Here is a 20071-nt window from a genome sequence, read left to right as displayed (position 1 = left end):
TGGCACTGTAAGTAATTTGAGTCATTCCATAGAAAGACTGTTGGGAGGCCAAACTACAGTACTGTATCCCAATGCTTTGCTCCAGGACAGGAGCAGGGCTGGGAGTACATAACAGAACTCCAGCAGTTCCTAATCCATAGAGCCAATACAGGTTGACATTGAAATCAATGGTAATTAAACATAGCAGAAAAATACCACAGGAGAAAAGATTGAAAGCATTTTCAGAATGGAAAAGGGAGGTGATGAATGATGAATCGTATATTACAATATCACAATGCAAATTTTGCCCATTACATGGTGTGCGCTGTTACATTGATATGTAACTTTCATGTAGACACAAGGAAATAAAAGGGCAGATGTTATATTATAACATCGTGACACGTTTTCTCATTTTGGTACCATGGACAGCAGTTGTTGGTTTGTCCATACCATGTCCATACTGATTATGTTCCTTTCATGGGAAAGTAATCCATCACATTAGCCAAGGTTGTATTGTATATATCTCAATGTTGTATTTCCCCCTTCCCTGGTTTTCTGTGAGCCGCCCTGAGTCCCCTCAGGGAAAAGGGCGGCCTACAAATGCAAATAAAACCTCTAAACCTCTAAGGGAGATTCTCTTATAATTAGGCCAGAACAGAACTCAGACTGAAGTGGATCTAGAAAATCAGTACTTATTAATAGTTAATAATACACTATTTGGAATTTCTTCTTTTAAAAAACAAGCAATGCTTACAACAAAACAGTTGGACAAAATTTATTTTGAAAGCTGTCTACATTGTATTTAAATTTGGTTCAGGTTATTCCATATACAATTCATTTGCAAATACATTATGCAAAGAATTTTGGAGCCAGCTAATTGCAGAAAATATACAAAATGTATAAAGCCATCTGCTAGTGTTTACCATTGCACTTTTTAAAAATAATAGGACTGTTGTTCTGTTAACTGTCCTTGTTTTTTTCCCAGAGTGGTTTATGTAGGATCAATATGATGAAGCTTTAAAAATTAGGCATGTAAGGGAAGGAGGCAAATTTAAAATATTTTTTATTTTCCTCTACAGTGTCATATATCTCTATATTTTATTACATCTACACTGCTTTACCTCGAAAACATTTGCTACAAGCCTGTTTTTCTAGAGAGGCATTTTCATGCTCATGACATTTTCCATCTATATATTTTCTTCAAATTATGAATTGATAATGAACTGCATTGAATTCAAAAAATTCATTTCTCACAAATATTCACATTCTGCCTTTCTTTTCATCAAAGAATAATCTAAAATACTGTTGTGTTCATTGAATTGTTTTCTTTATCAGTCAAATACACTTCTTTTCTGTCCTTTCTTTTTTCTTTCTTTCTTTCTTCCTTTCTTCCTTCTTTCCTTGACAGGTCATGGGTTATAGGTGCAATAGCTCTCCTCTGCCTATTGGGACTCACCTGGGCCTTTGGACTTATGTATATTAATGAAAGCACGGTGATCATGGCGTACCTCTTCACCATTTTCAATTCTCTGCAGGGAATGTTTATATTCATTTCCATTGTGTTCTCCAAAAAAAGGTAAGGATGATGCAATGTTAATTTTGATGATGGTGGTGGTGGTGGTGGTGTGGTGGATCTTTTAAAGAAAGCAAACCAGGTGCTTAATAGCCTAATAACAACAACATTTATATATATATACAGGGTCTTATATTTTGCATTTGTTGCACTTTTGCTTTTAATTGGTTTGCCTGACAGCTAATGGAACCTATGATAAAAAAGTAGTCATTAATGATCATGGAACATTTCATTAAATGTACATTATTTAGAAATACATTTAAAAAATAATCCCTCTGAATTTCTCTCCGAATAGTAATATTCCAACTGATTTTACTTTGGCAGCAATGTGGCATTAAATCTGCAACTTTTCAGGAGGTAGGGTGTTGACCTGTTTTTTGTGGTAGAAGCTTTTCTGAAAGAGAGAACCAATTTGGTATAGTGGTGAAGGTACTAGGCAAGAAATCAGGAGACTGTGAGTTCCAGTGCTGCTTTAGCCATGAAAGCCAGCTGGATTACCTTGGCCCAGTCCCTCTCAATCAGCACAATCCATCTCACATGGTTGTTGTTGTTGTTGTTGGGAAAATAGGAGGAGGAAGATGTGTTGGATGAGCTTCCTTCCTTGAGTTGTAAAAATAATAAAGGTGGGATATAAATAAATATTGAAATATTCTTGAAGAATTTGCTTTTAGTGGATACTAGTACAAGCTGGTTTCATCTGCTCCATCCAGATAAATGTAGACTGGGGATTTTGTTAGCCACCAAACAACATAAATTTTCAGTTTCATTTTATTAGGATCAAAGATCAGCAAAAAGAACTTGCATTTCATTGAACATAATATTGGTATACATTAAAATATAGAACTTGGGGTGAAAAAATACATTTTGAACTATGAGACTAAGTAGCCCCAATTTTGGGGGACGCAGTGGCTCAGTGGCTGACACTGAGTTGTCGATCAGAAAGGTTGGCAGTTCGGCAGTTCAAATCCCTAGCGCCGCATAATGGAGTGAGCTCTCATTACTTGTCTCAGCTTCTGCCAACCAAGCAGTTCAAAAGCATTTAAAAATGCAAGTAGATTGGTGGGAAGTAGTTTGAAAGCAAGTAAAAATGCAAGTACCTTGATGGGAAGGTAACAGCGTTCCATGTGCCTTCAGCATTTAGTCATGCCGGCCACATGACCATGGAGATGTCTTCAGACAGCGCTGGCTCTTTGGCTTTGAAACAGAGATGAGCACTGCCCCCTAGAGTCAGGAACAACTAGCACATATGTGCAAGGGAAACCTTTATCTTTACCTTTAGTCCCAATTTTCTTTAAATTGTAGATCCATCTTTGTACAGGTAAATACAGAAAATTATAGGCCAGAGAATTTTAACATATCCTGGATAAATTATTATTAATAAATAAGTAAGCATACAGAAAGTCACATCTTGTTAAACAACAAAGAGTTTTTCTAATGTTAATCTTATTTCACAGCATTTAAAACTGCATATATAAATAGGTGTGAACTACATAGCTTAATTTATCCATTGGAATTTGAATTAGTTGTTTCCAAGTTGTTCTAGTGATTCAAGGTTTAGGCTTCAAAAAGACTTTCACTAAGACTCTAGAGTAAATTTAACACCATTGGGATAAAAGGAGAGGTTTAATTTCTGAGTAACTGAACTCAGTGGCTTGTGGGTTCTTTCTAACTCTTTGATTCATTGAAGTCCTTTAATAGATTGCTAACTGATTAAAGAACAGGTGACAGAAAGAAGGAATTAATGGATAATTTTCATGAGGAGGAAGTATCCAAAGTGAGGTCTCCCAAGGATTTGCAGTGAGATTGCTTTTTAATATATTCATAAACCACCTGGAATTACAGATGAGCAATATGGCATACATCTCCAAAATTGATCTTTCCAGCCTGGAAAAGGGACTTTAAAATGGCAAATGTAATTCACTGTAAGCAAGCAGCAAGTGATGAAGTGCCATCCAGGGCCTTAAAATTCTTGGCAACGTACCATATAGCAGCATGAAACCTTTAGAGGATTAGAAATATTTCTTCAATGCTTCCTGGAATAGCAATATCCCCACAGAATAATGCACATTGAGATGGTCAATCCAGGTAGTGAAGAAAAGAAAAAGCAAAAACTTAAAATGACATGATGAGACAAGTGTGAGTGGAAGCAGGGTTTTAGCAGGGAGATTAGCAAGGAAGTTTAAGGGGGAAACTCTTTGGAGTGTGTACCCTTTCTTTTTACCTATCTTTCTTTCTGTCCAATCTAGTCTTCATCTAGAATTTCTCTGTGCTCATACACCACAGGAAGCAAATAGTGAATATATCTGGTGGGAGTTTGGCTAGGATAATTCATAGGGAAGGATCCAAGCAACATGGACAATGACCTGCAAAATAGATAGAATGCAGACAGACCTAACAAAAGAGAAGGTGAAGTTGCATTATATGTTAAAAAAATCACTACACTTGTACCCCTTGCATATGGATTCATATAAAAGGGGGAAAAATAATGACATTCCCTTAGGTGTATATTGCAGGCCACCTGACCAAGCAGAAGAAATAGATGAACTTTTTGCTAACCAGGTAATAATGTATGTAGGAAACATACCACAATAGTAATGGGGAACTTTAACTACCGTGACATCAACTGGGAAACAGATTCTGCATGAAGTGGGAGATCAAATAGGTTCCTTATGAGCCTAGCTGACAACTTTGTCATCCAAAAAGTAGAGGGAACTAAAGGGTCAACTATATTGGATTTAATTATTACCAAAAGAGATAAAATGATAGAGGGGGTTGAAGTTGCAGGAACCTTGGTGGAGAGTGACCGTGTCACATTTGAATTCACTATAATACAGACCCACATAATAGAACAAAATCAAACTGGTATATTAGACTTTAAAAGAGCTGATTTCAACAAACTTTGAGCTTGTGAAGGATTCCATGGATTAAAATCTTAAAGATGAAAATAACTCAAGAAATAACTGAAAAAATGTGGTTATAAAAGCCCAGTGCACCACAATACTGCTGAAAAAGAAAAGTAAGAAATTCAAGATAAAACCAGCATGGTTGTATAAAGAACTCTATGATAAACTAAAGGACAAAAGGAATATGTATAAAAAATGGAAAGGGGGATGCATAACTAAGGCAGAATACCAGCATATAGCCTGAATCTGCAAAGATGAGGTCAGGAAATCTAAGGCTCAACATGAACTAAGGCTTGCAACAAATGTCAAAAATAATTTTAAAAGTTTCTTTCAACATGTAACAAACAAGAAAAAGGTTAAGGAAACAATTGGTCCATTAACAGGAGAAGATGTCAAGGAAATGTGGGCAGCAGGAGAAAGCAGAGTTGCTTAATTCATTCTTTGTATCTGTCTTATATGCAAAAAGAAAAAATAACCAAATTACCAAAAACAGATACAAAATACAAATTATAACAGGCAAGAAAATGGTAAGAGAACACCTGTCTTTCTAGATGAATTCAAATCACCAGGACTAGATGGATTACCCAGAGTTCTGAAGGAGTTGGCAGATATGATCTCAGAATTACTGAACTATATTGTTCAAAGATCCTAGAGCACAAGGGAACTATCAGAGGACTGAAAAAGAATAATATGGTTCTCATTTTCAAAAAAGGGGGGAAATGGATCCAGGAAACTACAGATCAATCAGCCTGACATCAGTATCTGGGAAGATCCTGGAAAAGATAATCAAGAAATAAAACTGCAAACACCTAGAAGCAAGCAAAGTTATAACCAGAAGCCAACGTGGGTTTGACAAAAAGATTGTGCCAATAAATCTTATTTCATTCTGTGACTGAATTAGTAGAGTGAAATAATGTGGACATAGTATAATTGGAGTTTGGTAAGGCATTTGACAAAGTGGACCACTAACTACTTCTTAGTAAGTTAGAAAAATGTGGGATAGGTAGCATCACCACCAGATGGATTTGTAACTGGCAGACAAACCACACTCAACGTGTAGTCCTTAATGGAACTACATCTACATGGAAGGAAGGAAGCAGTGGGGAACCCCAAGATTCTGTCTTAGGTCCAGTACTCTTCAATATCTTCATGAACTATTTAGAAGGGGAACTCATCAAATTTGCAGATGACACCAAGCTGGCACGAATAGCCAACACCTCAAAAGAGAGGCTCAAGATTGAGAAAGATCTCAACAGGCTTGAACACTAGGCTCTATCTAACAAAATGAAATTCAGTGGTGAAAAAAGTAAGGTTTTATACTTAGGCAAAAAAACAAATCTGAAATGTGCAAGTATAGAATAGGTGGTATCTGGCTCAATAGCAGTAACTGTGAGAGGGATTGTGGAGTCCTAGTGGACAATCACTTAAATATGAGCCAATACAATCCTAGACTGCATTAACAGAGGGATAGGATCACATGAGGTGTTAGTACCATTTTATAATATCTTGGTAAGACCAAACTGCATCCAGTTTTGGTCACTATTATGTAAAAAGAAATTTGATACTCTGGAAAGAGTGCACAGAAGATCAACAAAGATGATTAGGGGCTGGAAGTTAAAACATATGGAGGAATTGGGTATGTCTAGTCTAGTGAAAAGAAGGAAGAAGAGAAGTGTTTAGCCTACAGCAACAGAAGGCAGGACAGAAGCAGTGGATGAAAACTAATCAAGGAAAGAACCAAACTAGAACTAAGGACAAATTTCCCAACAGTGAAAACAATTAACCAGTGGAATGCTTGCCTTCAGAAAGTATAGATGATCCATCACCGGTGGTGTTTAAGATTGGACAGCTATTTATCTGAAATAGTTTAGGGTCTTCTGCTTGTTAATATGGTCCCTTCCAACTCTGTTATTCTGTTAACTATTTGTTCTGTTAAATAGTGAAGCTGATTGGCACCTTTCAAAAATTAATTGTGTTACCCTTGCCTATATCATATCCAGGAGGAGGAAGAACTGGGGGGAAAAAAAACCAGACCTGCACACTGAACTCCAGAAAACTAGACTTTGAGTTACTTAGGGGAAATGTAGGTGAGATCCAATGCATTGAAATCCTAAAAAAGAAAAACATCCAGGAGGGATAGGAGATGGGATATAAAATGGGATATTGACGAAGCCATCAGAAACTATTCCTATAAGAAAAAAAAATGGGGAAAAAACTAAAGAATCCAGTTTGGATACATGCAGAATTTTCTAAAATGTTGAAAAGCAAAAAGGACATGCTTAGCCAATAGAAACAGGGATGATTACAAGGCAATTTCTAGAAAGGATCTTTATCAGCTAAACTAAAGCTCAGAATGAGTTGAAACTTAGGAGAGATACCAAAATAAATAAATACAAATGGTATGTTTGAAATAAAAGGAAAACCAGAGACAATATAGATCCACCGTAAGGAGAAAGTGAAGTACAATATTCAGTGGAGTTTGCTCTTGTCATATCAACCTTTTTTAACAGATTTAGTATGTAAACTTAACTCAAGTAAATACTTCCCTAAGGTTCTTGAGCATTTCTGTATTTAATACTTAGTAATTTGGAAGGTGTGTTTAAAGCAGCTAATCCATTTCAATTTATTGAGGATACCAGTGTCTTTCGGAGTATCTATAGTATATCCAAAATTCTTTGTGCAGAAATCTTTTCTTTTGTCTCTTAGGAAAAGTCAGGCAAGAAACAGAGAGGCCATAATTTGTCAGTTGTGCAATTGAAGAGGTCCCTAATTGAGATTTTGCCTATTCTATTAAATACAATTTTGGAGGTCTTCAGTTTCATAGCCTTGATTTGCCCCAATAATTTTATGGCCTGATTTTAGACAAAGAACAAATGGTTTAAATTCCTAATTCGAGTCTAACCTCTGCAAGTGAGGTTCTTCTATCCACACCAAAATACACTGTACAGCTATTCGGAATACACTAGCATCACTACTCAGATGCTCTGATTGTGTTTGTGTTTGTTCTAATAATGGTGTGTGTTGTAAGCCAAACTTCATCTCCATATAAAAGCATAGTGGTAGTGTTGATTTTGCATGCATAGAATCTGAATCTAATGCTTTGTAATTTTTAATATTGAATTTGAGTTCTCAGGGTGAACTCCTTTCATGATAAGGGAGTCAAGAACCTGCCTCAGAAGACTCCATCTACATAACAAAAGGTGTTGACTTGCTCAGTTGACTCACCATTTAATAGCCATCTATGACTGAGATGGTGTTTTTAAAAACCATAATCTTTATTTTGATGTATTAATAATCAAAGAATTATTAAGGCAGTAGTAGGCAAGTCTTAACAATCTATGCAACCCAAAATAGAATAGTAAAAATCATATTGTCAACATATAGCAACATAAAGTATGTCAACTTAGTCATGTGTAGTACTTCATCGGTCGTGGTAAGTCATTAACATATAGATTAAATAGCAATAGTGCAACTATGCACCCTTGTCTTACTCCTTTGTAAGTAAGACAGTCGATCCTCCTTGTCATGACTTCTTCAACCCTAAACCACACCCTGAAGCAGTTTACAATATACTCTTTATAGTAGTTGTAAAGTATTGAGGACAATTAATTTCAATTTCCTCTGTAATATTTTTCTGTTTACTCAAATGCTGCACAAAGGTTTATAAAGGCAGCAATCAGCTGTGTCCCTTTACTGACATATTTGATAATTAAATGATTCAAGACAAAACATTACTGCATTGAACGTGCCTGAAGCCAGTTTGTTCTACTGCAAGAATGTACAGTACTTGTCAACTACCCAATTCTCAAGAGGAACCTGGCATATATTTTAGCCACAATATCTATTAGATGCATGAGCCTGTAATTGCTAGAATCCTTTTTAGGAACTACAACTGCCATCTTCCCCCTGACTGTGATATGGCAGATACTGTTTATATGTATAAATAAACCCACCAAGGGAGTGGCTTATGGTTGGGTATTTTTTGAATAGCTTGGCTGGTAGAAAGCCCTCAACAGGGATTTTATTTATTGCTCTTCATGCCTTTTGTAATAGATTTAATGTTGTTTTTTCTAATACTGGTGGTCAGAGGGGTATAGTCTCAGTAGGCAGTAAATTGCTATTTAGTAACTGTTTCTCAACAGGTTCCAGAAAGCAAACAGGTGATGATAATAATTTTCCCACTCCTCGGCCGTGATTGGTATATTGAATGTGAATCTCCATTCTTTCAGGATCCCGGCTATATAGAGTGCCAAAATATAGCTGAATTATGACTTCTTGCTAACAGCTCATGTCCTGACCAATTTGAAGCAGCATGGCTTTCACCCCCCACTCCGCTTTGATTTAACAAGCTTTTTGTATCCTCTTCTTAAAGACAGTGTCTTAGCCTTATATATACAAAGGAATGCCTGTGAGCAAATCTCATAACTGGGTCTTCAATTGCTTTTTCATCAAATGACATTCATTGTCAAACCTGGGAAATCTATCTATGAGGAAACTTTTGGAGGAGAGTTTGGTTAATAGATGTTTTTTCTCAACACGTGACATAAATTTATGAATGCATAGAACACTGACTGTGGACTGCTAAGACCCAATTGATAGCATTCTCTGATTTGAGACTATACACAATTGTCTTGGTAGACATGCTTTGGACCATATTAACTGTTTTATTTTATTCTGACTCATCTCTCAGTCAGTTATAAACCATGTTATATGAGTTTAAGTCCAAATAGACAAGGAAGTTCCCACTCACTGGCTGGTGATGACTCTCTCTTGGATAGATAATGACGTCTGAGAACATTAGCTTTACTTTTTGATACACAAATTAAATCTAACATGTTTGAGTGTAAGGTGGTTGGATGAGTATACATAATCATTATCCTTGCCTCCCAAAATTTGAAGATCACATTTAAAAATCAGCAATGTTAAGTTTAGACCAGCAGTATTATCTTTATCTTTTGAATGCCAATGATGATTATTTAAAAAATTATTTAGGAGTTCACTATATTGACTGTAATCATATCATGTAACAAAGGGATGTATTTGGTGCAATATAAACATTTACCAGTACAAGCTGAACATTTTTATATCTGAATGTAATGGCCAGTATATGATGCAAATGATTCCTCTTATATGATTTCCCACCCTGCCATTGCAATTCTTCCTTAGCAAGAATACATAATCCCCTTGAAGCTCTCCCTTTATACTTTAATTTGTACCAGCATTGAAAATCTGGGAGTTGTAAAGGGTCATCCTCTCCTGCTAAGCAGGTGTTGTGTAAAGATATTTTATCAAATTCAGAAAAGAATTTCATCAAATCAATTGATATTTTATACTAGAAGGTATTCTAGAATTCTTTCAAATTCAATTTTTTTTTATTTTGAACACAGAAATTAGGAATTTCATTTTGGACACCTTTCTGAAATGATAGGGACACAATTGGGACACTTCCAGGTAGAACATGTGTGTGGAATTTGCGCTTGGCACAATTCTAACCTTTTTAAAAAGGGACCAGTTAAACTCTAAGTGACATCTAATGACACCAAGGTCACATTTTAGGTGGCATTGAGAGGCCAAATTACAGTATATGTTAGCTAAATATTTTTCCCTTCAATATCTTTAAAGTCCAATTGAGAAAAGTAATGCAAAATAGCTAAATAGAATTTCCAGAATCTGAAGCATTATACTTCAGAAGTGAGTAACTGGATATAAAGGCTTTCTGGCAGAAAATGTCTAGCTACCACTGAAGAGAAAGCCTTATACAGTACTGATCCTTGATCTGAATGGGAAGCAGGAACCTTCCAATCTTAGACAAGTAAACAGTTCTCTAGCATATGGTGAATTAAAAATGATTAGTATATTTAGTTTAGTAGGAGTCTGGATGCTTCTGTGATCTCATGGGCATTATTTTACCTGGATTGAATCTTAATACTTATTTTGGTGAGTTCTTGTAAGCATGTGATTATGTCATCAATATCTAACTATCCAGCTTCTCTTGGTCTTTAATTCTAAGAAGCTGGAAATATTTCTTAATAATCAGTGCAACTTCTCCTTTTTCCTTGTTCATGTTCTTTTAAAGAAAATCTATCTTTTCATTGCTGCATTTCATTTATAGATTTCTTATTAGATGTCAGTTAATAGATATAACCTTAATCTTATTATTTTAATAAGGAAAGTGAAAATAATGAAATTTATGAGTAATGATCTTTCTGAATTTTTTAATTGAACTACTCTCTCACATCCTCATTCTGGTCTCAAATCATTTGTCATGTCACTTTGTTTATTGTAGAAAAAGAAAGGTAGAATACTAATAAACCAGTAAATGAAGTCCTTACATTAAGTCCTTCTGAGTAGCAATCTGCAACTAGCACAAAATTCAGCTGAAACATTTTTAATCAAGAAGAAATTTCTTATTACAATTTAGCCAGCAGTGAAATGGCCTCATGGAATGGAATTTGAGTTAAAAGTGTTTGAGAAATATTTTGTATGGGTTACATTAATAGCCAGAAAGCTGTGTTTGTCTGGAACTGCAGTTGATTTATTTATTAAGGATTGGTTGAATTGGTTATTAATTCTACTTCTCTATTCATATTGAATATTCAAGAAGCAACTAAAAGCAACTAAAACACATAGGAAATTATTTAAGTGGGGTTTGTTTTCATTTCCCAATTTATGCTCTGTTTTTTCCCCTGTATTTACACATTTCTACTACAATAGACTTTGGCTAAATGCAAATAAATATTGACTTAACAATTAATAGAATATAGGATTTTTTTCATGTAAATTGATTAAAAATGTAAATTATAAAAAATATCTGCATCTTAGTGGCTCTATTACAAATAATAATTTGCTGAGAAATTAAATGGAATAGAGTTGGCAAGAAACATGTGTGACGATTACATTTCTTCTGATCTATGTAGCCATTGATAGGATACATTGTCCTATTCTACTTCATATTGAAGAAGTTTTACATGGATTTGCTCTGCTTTATGTTTTCTCGTGCTCTTAAGTTTGCTGGTTTACATTTTAAAGTTTAAAAAATTCAATCATCTTGTACTTATCTATGTTTAAAGGTGATTATATGAATGAATGAACCATAAATGCAAAGATGTAGAGCATATTGGCAGAGGAAAATGGAAATTTCTGAATTAGATAGATAAACTTTCCTTTTGTACCTCCAAAATACCTAATTTTATTTCTTATTACTCCTTGAAAACTCTGGATTTTAATTGAACACCTTCATAGCAAATATTATATATTTTAAAATATGACAACCCTAATAGATATGCAGAAACAATTATAGTTGAATCAATTTTCCAATACAAAATCATTTTCAAAATTGAAGAATGGATTTCCTGGTAATGAATATCACAATTTAATTTGTCAGGTACGTAAAGAATATGGGAAATGCCTGCGTACACATTGTTGTAGTGGGAAAAGTACAGAGAACTCCATCGGCTCAGGAAAAACTTCTGGGTCACGAACTCCTGGACGGTACTCCACAGGATCACAGGTAAAAAGTATTTCTTAAGTCGATCAATTTGTTACCTTGCCGAAATAATTAACTTTTCAGTCATAATTATTAGAGTTCTTTTCAGCTCAGTTTCTTTAGCAGTTTGCTTATATAGTATCTACACGGTAGGAAAAAGGGTTGTCTGGGGTTTATAACATATAAGATTTTCACTGCTTGTGAGATTCTGCCCCAAATTTCTGTGTTTTGAGAAAAAAATTACTTAGCTGTTATTAATTGCATTTGAAAAAAATGTGTTCAACATGGTTAACAGGAAAAATATATAGAAAATATTACAAAAATACAGTCTTAAAAGTATTGACATCCTGACTTGTTCAGAACGTTGAAAAGCTCAAAATGAAAAGCTCACTTTGGCCAGGGGTCCATTTTTGTCATGCATGCCTAGGCACAGATCGTTCATTTTTCTTTGAGGGCCACATCATAGCACTTTTGATGGTATGCAATTATCTTTTTCCCTATATAATTTATTTCTAGAAATATTAACAAATCCTTGGAAGGAGATGTGGACAGGAATATGCAAGATACAGTTAACAATGAATCCCTGTAACTGGTTTTCACTTAGTCTTGGTACTCTGGTCCTGAGGGTCATAAGCTTTTCCTTCATGTGATTGCAGAGTTGTATTTTGTGTCTTGGGGAAGACTTGATGGGTATCTATACATGCTTTAGGCATTTACTTAAAAGAAGCTTACTGCAATTGCTCATCACAGCTACAAGCAAATCATTGGATGTAAATCATGAAAGCCACGGAAGTACAGAAGGCCCTCCATTACTGCTCTGGCACTCAAAACTTTCATGATGTCCCCAAAGTTCTCTGGAAATTATCATGCTTTGCCTCATGCTTGTTCAATGTCAACCACTCAAAATCACTACCACTCAAGCAGTAGAATGAATGAATGAATTGAGATTGGTGTGACTTTGGGTTCTTCCATATAAATTGTTCAGCATGGGCAGCAATGCTTCAGAAGTCTCATTGAGAGGCTTGAACAGATCACATCAGCTTCACCTTGCCCTGTCCCAGCATGGATGGCAGTTTGCAATTGAGCTTCCTTGTCTCATCTGCTCCATGGTTTCCAACTTATATTTGCACTTAATTTTATTAAGGCAATGTCTGCTTTCCTATTGGTCACTCTGTGAAGCTACTGGTACATATATACCTTTCTGTTCACTGGTCACAGTTTCCACATTCTGTATACAATGAGAAGGGCATGCTCCTATAAATCCTGACTGGTTCACCATTTGTTATCGGCATGTACAACAGATATATCAATGGTTAAGCCAAGTGAGAGATGATCAGAAAGGACTGGATTTTTCACATACATACAATGCACCCTGCAACCAGTAAAAGACAAGCTTAAAAAAGATGTGTAAATATACCAAATTTGGATAGAGATTCTTGGAAATAGGTGACCCTTTGGGTAACCCGGTCCCAAACCATGTAGGGCTTTAAAGATGACAACCAGCAACTTAAATTGCACCCAGGAACATACTAGTAACCAATGCAGCTCATGCAGAAGTGGTGTTATGTGTGTGTTGTATATCTAGCATCTTTTATTACCCAAACAGCTGCATCAGTTGAAGCTTTTGAATCTTCTTCAGGGACAGCCCCATGCAGAGCACATTTGCAGTACCTAAATGACAGGTTACAAGGGCTTGAGTTACTATGAACAGGGTCTCTAGGTCCGAGAATGAATGCAACTGACACACCATTTGAAGTGTACAAAGTCTCTCCTAGCTATGGCTACCAACTGCAGGATCCATGAGTCTAGGAGGACTCCTGGATTGTGCACAGGGTCTAACCCATCTGCCACTAAAGATGGAAAATCCTTGTCTCCACAGGGTCCAAGAACTCATAGCAATTCTGCTTTGCTAGGATAGAGCTGGAGCTTGTTTCATCCCATCCAGTCCCCCCAATATGCCACTGTTATAGAAAGATGGGATACTTAATTTATTTCCTTTTTGGGGGAAGGGATTTGTTTATGAATATAAAACAGAGATGGGGAACTACATTCTTGGCCAGAAGATGAGCACTGAATGGCTGTGATGTATCTTGCTTACCTTGGTGGGCAGGAAAGAAACTTTATCAACTGCTACTAGATCTGGTTAGATTAGCCATATGTTTCTAGTGTCTTGGTGAGTGAATTGGTATGAAAAGCCCTGCTTTATTCTAATTTTGAAATAAAGAGGAAAAAAGAATAATGGAACAGCCTGTCACCTGGCAATGTCCATAATTGTCTGGATGAAGTGTTAGAGAAAGGGAAAAATGTGTTGTAAATAGAAAATACCCCCCTCTCTCCCTCCCCCTCTCTGTCCATCTTTCCCACCTTCCCTTTTTGGTGTTTCAGCCTGGACACTTGAATGAGATGCCTTCCCACAATCCAGTGTTTTATTCTATAGCCCAACTTCCAATGCTGTAGCCCCCTTTTTGTAGTAGACCCACGAAGTTACCCACAGTTCTCTTTCAGTGCCTTTCAGGGTGCTGATCTTATATTCTTCTCCATTATTCTCCAAATTTGCTTCACAATAAATAACATGAAACAGTTCAGCCTTCTCTATGTTGCTTTCAAAGGAGACATGTTCCTCGTTTCTTTCTTTCCTCCTGTTATTATCAACTGCTGCCTCAGACTTAACTTGCCCAACTCCTATATAATGTGCTTCCAGAAAAGACTAAAATAGTGACACTACATTTTTTAAAAAAAAGGCAAATCACTAGTGTGGTTTCCTATTTTGAGCTTTTTCTTTTAAAAGGGCTCTACTACATCACAATGGCATTGTATTGTTGGGAAGGAAATGAGCTAAAGAAAGAAAACTGAAGCCCTGAAGAGCTAGGAGAGAGCAGACGCAGCAGTGAAAGGGAGAGTGACACCAGAATGGCAGCAATGATCCAGGGACATCAGAGGACCCAAGCTTTTAACAGAAGTTCAGTCACTGGTAGTATGCCAGAAAACAGCTGACAGTGCCAGCATTGAAGAGCAACCCAAAGACTAGCCACTCCTTTGAGATGTCAAGACTGTATCTAAAGGTACAGCTTCAGGCCCAGAGCAGTTATAAGCGGCAGAAGAGAGTCTATGAAAAACCCCAAATCCTATCTGACTGCAGGACCAAGTGCTAGATAGCTCATCCTACCTCGTCCATACCATGTGACCTCGAAGCAGGTTTTCACTCTGAAAAAATATACTTTGCAATAAGTATAACACAGAAAGCATAGCATAAAATATAAGTTATTGGTTAAGAGATAAAATAGGATCTTGGATTATAAGTGATAAGACTAGTGGCATAGGGATAGAATACATGAGTAGGTTAAACAACTGTAGGAAGAATGTTTAAGAACAAACAAGTTGTATAAAACTTTTTATAATAAAAAGCGGAGTTGCCTTCTTCCCTGCCTGCCTGTGTTCCCATCCCCAAACTGGACCTATAACTCTTACCTTCTGCAGCTGTTAGCAAGTATTTGTCTGCCACTTTCTTTTTGGCTTGATCTCTCCTCTCCTGCCAACAGGGGCTCTTCCTTTATATAATCTTCCTATTGCAGAAAGGGTACACTGAAACTCTGGTCAGACTTCCCAAAAGAATCTCAGTACAGAGTGCTGAGAAATGCTTCATGCTAGCTGTTTTACAGATGGACATGGTGGATTCACTCATGGATTCATCTCTCCTGGCATTGATCATACAGAAACAGATTCCAGAATGATTGGGGTGGGGGCAGTGCAAATGTATTTTTGCATTAAAATGCATAGGGGATTTTCTTCTTTACCTTTACTTAGGAAACAGGGCATGTGTGTGTGATAAAACACACTGCAACAAAGCAACACAAACTACATGCATGCACTGTGTCATGAAGTGTTGTGCATTAAGTTAGAATGCACATGTTTTTTTGCTTTGGCATTGAATGGACTTCTGTGAAATAGTATCACATAATGTTGGTTCTCCACTGATCAATAGAGTTTTTGTGAACAAGGTTTGAAGTGTTGGTTGGAATTCTCAGGATACTTTGAAGGGCATTTCTTCCACATGGTTCTCACTAGTTAAAGATTTGATTTGCTGGCTGTCTAGTCAATGCCCTGAATACCTTGGAGAAGATGTTTTCAGTGGCCCTAAGGAAAACCAAAGCTGACTTCAAGTCAGGTTCAACTCTGACAATAATAGGAAAGGTTTATAAAGTACCAATATTGGTATTCTTCAAGCATTACTCTTTTTCTTTTAAATTTTCCAAAGCCTTTATCTAAGTAATTTGCACTCCTGCAAATACGATTGGTTTTGTAATGTTTCTTAGCCAGATTGTTTGTTAATCTGAATTAATTGTTCATTAGTTAAATGGAAGTTCCTTATTGTTAAAATACAGGGTAACCAATAATAATAAATATATAAAAAGCAAATGTTCTTTTTTAAAAATGCTAAGAACAGATAAAACAGTCAAAAAGTGCTAATGTTATTCATATCCTTAATTTGATTTAAAGTCATTAGTATCTTGTGAAAGGATTTCTGACCCAGAATTTCATAAGTGGAAGCGTGGAGTTCATGCTGAGTGATATGCAGCAAAATGGGAAGAACTTAACCAGAATTTGCAGACTAAAATGGTTACTTTTGGAACCTCATCTTTGCCATTTCAGTTTGCAGATTTGGAAGGTTAGGCAAAGTCATCTAGACCCCTGTATATAAAAAAAATATGTGTGAAATATTACCTGTTCACAGATGTTCTTTGTGTTCCATCCTTTTCCTTGCTTCAATTTTGACAAACCTTTAGCATTTTTAAAAAAATCTTTAAATATGCTTGTGAGAGAAGGAATGTCAAGTAGGGTATGAATGAATCTTAACATGATTTTCCTAGATCACACCAAGAATATAGCAGAGAAGTATTAAGAAATTTTAAGCCCAGGCATCTGCCAAGAAGAAGGAACCTGTAATATTTATTGCATGTTATTTTTTATCATAACATCAGAACTGTTTCACAACTTTCCAGGTTTCGGTAGCACCGAATAACTATTTTCTTAGTTTGGTTTGAAATTTCTGCAGGGGGAAAATGAGCTTTGTGTTGGAGTACTATAGCAACATTTTACCTCTAGGTAATAATTGACATTTGTTTCCTGCATAAATTTAATGAAATGGTTTGCAACAGTTAGCTACAGCATGCAGGTTTATTATACAACTTTTTGTCCAGAAGCTCAAGGCAATGTACATGATATCTCATCCCACCTCTTTTTCTGCATTCTGCGTTCCTATTAGGTATATTGAGCTGAGATATATATAGAGATAAATGATAGATTGATTAGTTAGTTAGTTAGTTAGGCAGGCAGGCAGGCAGGCAGGCAGGCAGGCAGGCAGGCAGGCAGATTTATGGCAGATTTGAATCATTTTTTTTATCCCATAAAAACCCTTTATTTCCACACTCCTGAATTACTGAAATTATATTACTATTGATTCCTAATTTAAAAAGGGATAAAAAATCTCTATATGTAGAGATAATTATAAACATTTTTTCTATATTTTATTCCTGCAAAACTATTATTTAATAAATAAATAAATAATCACTTCTGACATTGATACTTTAGTAAATTGTATATAATAATTGTACATAATAATAATAATAATAATCAACACAGCAACAGTCATGCTGATTTCATTTTGCTCTTGTGCATGAACAATATTTTTTAAACTTGTTTTGCTACTCTCCACATCTTGGAATGAAAGCCGGTTAATTAAAACCAAAATTAAAAATATTGAGTTAAAAGCCTGTTTTTAAAAGTATGTTTTAAAAATCAATGAGCCAACAAAGAGCTATTGGTATCTGTGGAGGGCAGGGCAGTAAGGGACATAATGAAACATGCATCATAATCAAACTCTCCTCTTACCACTTACATATGCTGTGCAGAAGCCTGAATATGTTGAACATATGCAATGACACCACATTGCAGTTTTCATCATTGTGATGTCATCACAGTTAAAAACAATAGAGAAATTTTCATAGAAATGGAATTTGCATAGACAAATTTCAATATTAAATCTACTAAAGTGGAAAAGGCTCCTAAAGTGGTGGATTTCCAATTGATTCATTCAAAAAAGAATCTTAATTTATTTTATTTTATTGCAGGATGATAATAATGCATCTTTAAGCAAATGTCACTTAAAAAAAAAAAGTTGGTTCTCCTATGTCTATCCAGTTCTAATTCTCATTCCTTGATAAATGTGGATGCTGAGATATTGACAGATAGATCTATCAGTATTGGTATTATTATCTGCCCAGTCTAGATTGAATGTGAGTGCACGCATTTCAGATGGGTTTTAGGCCAGATCGTACTATGGAAACAGCATTAGTTGTGCTTCTTGATCACGTGGGTAGTGAATCCTTTCTTTCTGACTGGCTTGAGGTTTGGTAATATCATCAAAGTGATGAAAAACAATTATGCTAAACAATCTTGGGCTGAGACCATCCAAGTAATACTGTCAAGGTCTTCTCCCTAAGTCTGAAAGCTACTCAGGTCTGGATGTGGGAGGAGCAGAGTGAGGCTCAATCCTAACAAGAATGAATGACTGCAAATGTTTGGGCCCTGGGTCTCGGGATCTTCCATTTTGTATCGTAGATGGGTTGCCTTGTAGACTACTGAGAGATTTGTTTGTTTGTTTGTTTATTATAGCCACCCAGCTCAACCAAGTGACTCTTATACTCAGTTCATATTTATCAAACAGATAACAGCAAAGGCCAAGAGGGCCTTTGCGCACATACTTCTTATGTAGCAATTGTGCCCTTTCCTGGCCTGAGCGATCCTTCACGTTTTAGCCACTAATAAAAGGATTGCTGTAATGCGGGCTACTTTTGAAGATTAGCTGAAAATTACAGTTAGCCAGAATGCAACAGCACAAGCAATGATGGCAGGTTTCATTATGCCACCGTCAACCCATTGCTCCACAAAATAAACTGATTATCAATTAGCTGTGCATTCCAAGGTGTCAGTTATCACCTGTAGAACCCTTCCTGGCATAAGACCAGGTTATTTAAAGGACAGTGTGCCTCCAGTTATTTCTGTCTTTCCAATGAGATCTGGCAGAGTGGACATGTTTTGGGTCCTGTTGATTAAGCTGTATAATCTTATAGGACCTCCCTCCCTCCCTCCCTCCCTCCCTCTCTCTCTCTCTCTCTCTCTCTCTCTCACACACACACACACACACACACACACACACACACAGAGGACCCCATCCTGAAACTTTCAGGAAGCTATTAACGACTTGCCTGTTTGCCCAGGCTTTTGGGCAGGGTGGTGGTTGAACCACTTTCAGGTGGGGGTGCTTGTCTTCAGGCTAGGTGTGATTTCTTTTTGAAGTTTTTTCCCTTTGTTTTTTAAGGACTAGAGCACATAAAATATTATTACTTTAGAAGAAAGCTGGAATTTAAATTTAAAATTAAATTAAATTTAAATTAAATTCAGGTTTCTCACCACATATGCATCTTACCTTTGTTTGAGGGGTGGCATTATAAGTGTAAAAATTAAGTTGTGTTTTGAGTACAGTTTGAGAATTATTATTTTATTTTACTGAAATTGTTTACTGTACATGCATGTATGCATTATATTTCATTAACATAATTTAGTGCCAAAAAAGTATATGGAAAATGCTGAGACTCATTGCAAGTGAAATGTAACTAGGGAAAAATATAATCCAAATTACTGTGATAAATTTCTCTCAGAACATTTTAGACATAAAGCATCAGGTATTTCTACTACTCATTACATTTCTAGACTTGGTAATTGAACATACATTTCAATTTATATATCAATTTATGAAACAATTAACATACATTTATAAGCAGTTTTCTCATATACTTGCATTCAACACTTACTTCCCTAGTGGCAATCTGAACATTGGAGAGGTAGAATGAGTATTATGTTTTCATTACATTAACTGAGTGGAAAACTCTTGTTTTTATTTACTTACTGATTTTTATTTAGGAGCTCAGGGCACTGTAACTAGCATCTCTCCTCCTCCTATCTTTTCCCACAAAAATGATTTGTGCAGTTGGACTAAGAGAGAAGAACCAACATTAACTCAACCAGGAATTTTCTGTGGCTAAGGATAAACTAAAGGCAACATTTTAACTA

At 36.0% G+C, this 20071-nt stretch overlaps 1 protein-coding gene across 1 annotated transcript in view; it reads left to right on the top strand.

Moving 5' to 3' along the window:
- ADGRL3 (adhesion G protein-coupled receptor L3) overlaps nt 1-20071 on the top strand; it is a 453165-nt gene that overhangs the window by 366093 nt on the left and 67001 nt on the right. The window contains 3 exon segments of the mRNA XM_032213192.1: nt 1388-1527; nt 1530-1555; nt 11840-11965. Coding sequence (XP_032069083.1) covers nt 1388-1527; nt 1530-1555; nt 11840-11965 — 292 coding nt within the window.

The sequence above is a fragment of the Thamnophis elegans genome, chromosome 3, assembly GCF_009769535.1.
Source record: "Thamnophis elegans isolate rThaEle1 chromosome 3, rThaEle1.pri, whole genome shotgun sequence".
In the NCBI taxonomy this organism is placed as follows: Eukaryota; Metazoa; Chordata; class Lepidosauria; order Squamata; family Colubridae; genus Thamnophis; species Thamnophis elegans.
The sequence above is the reverse complement of the archived record's forward strand: the minus strand, read 5'-3'. Positions and strand labels throughout refer to the sequence as shown.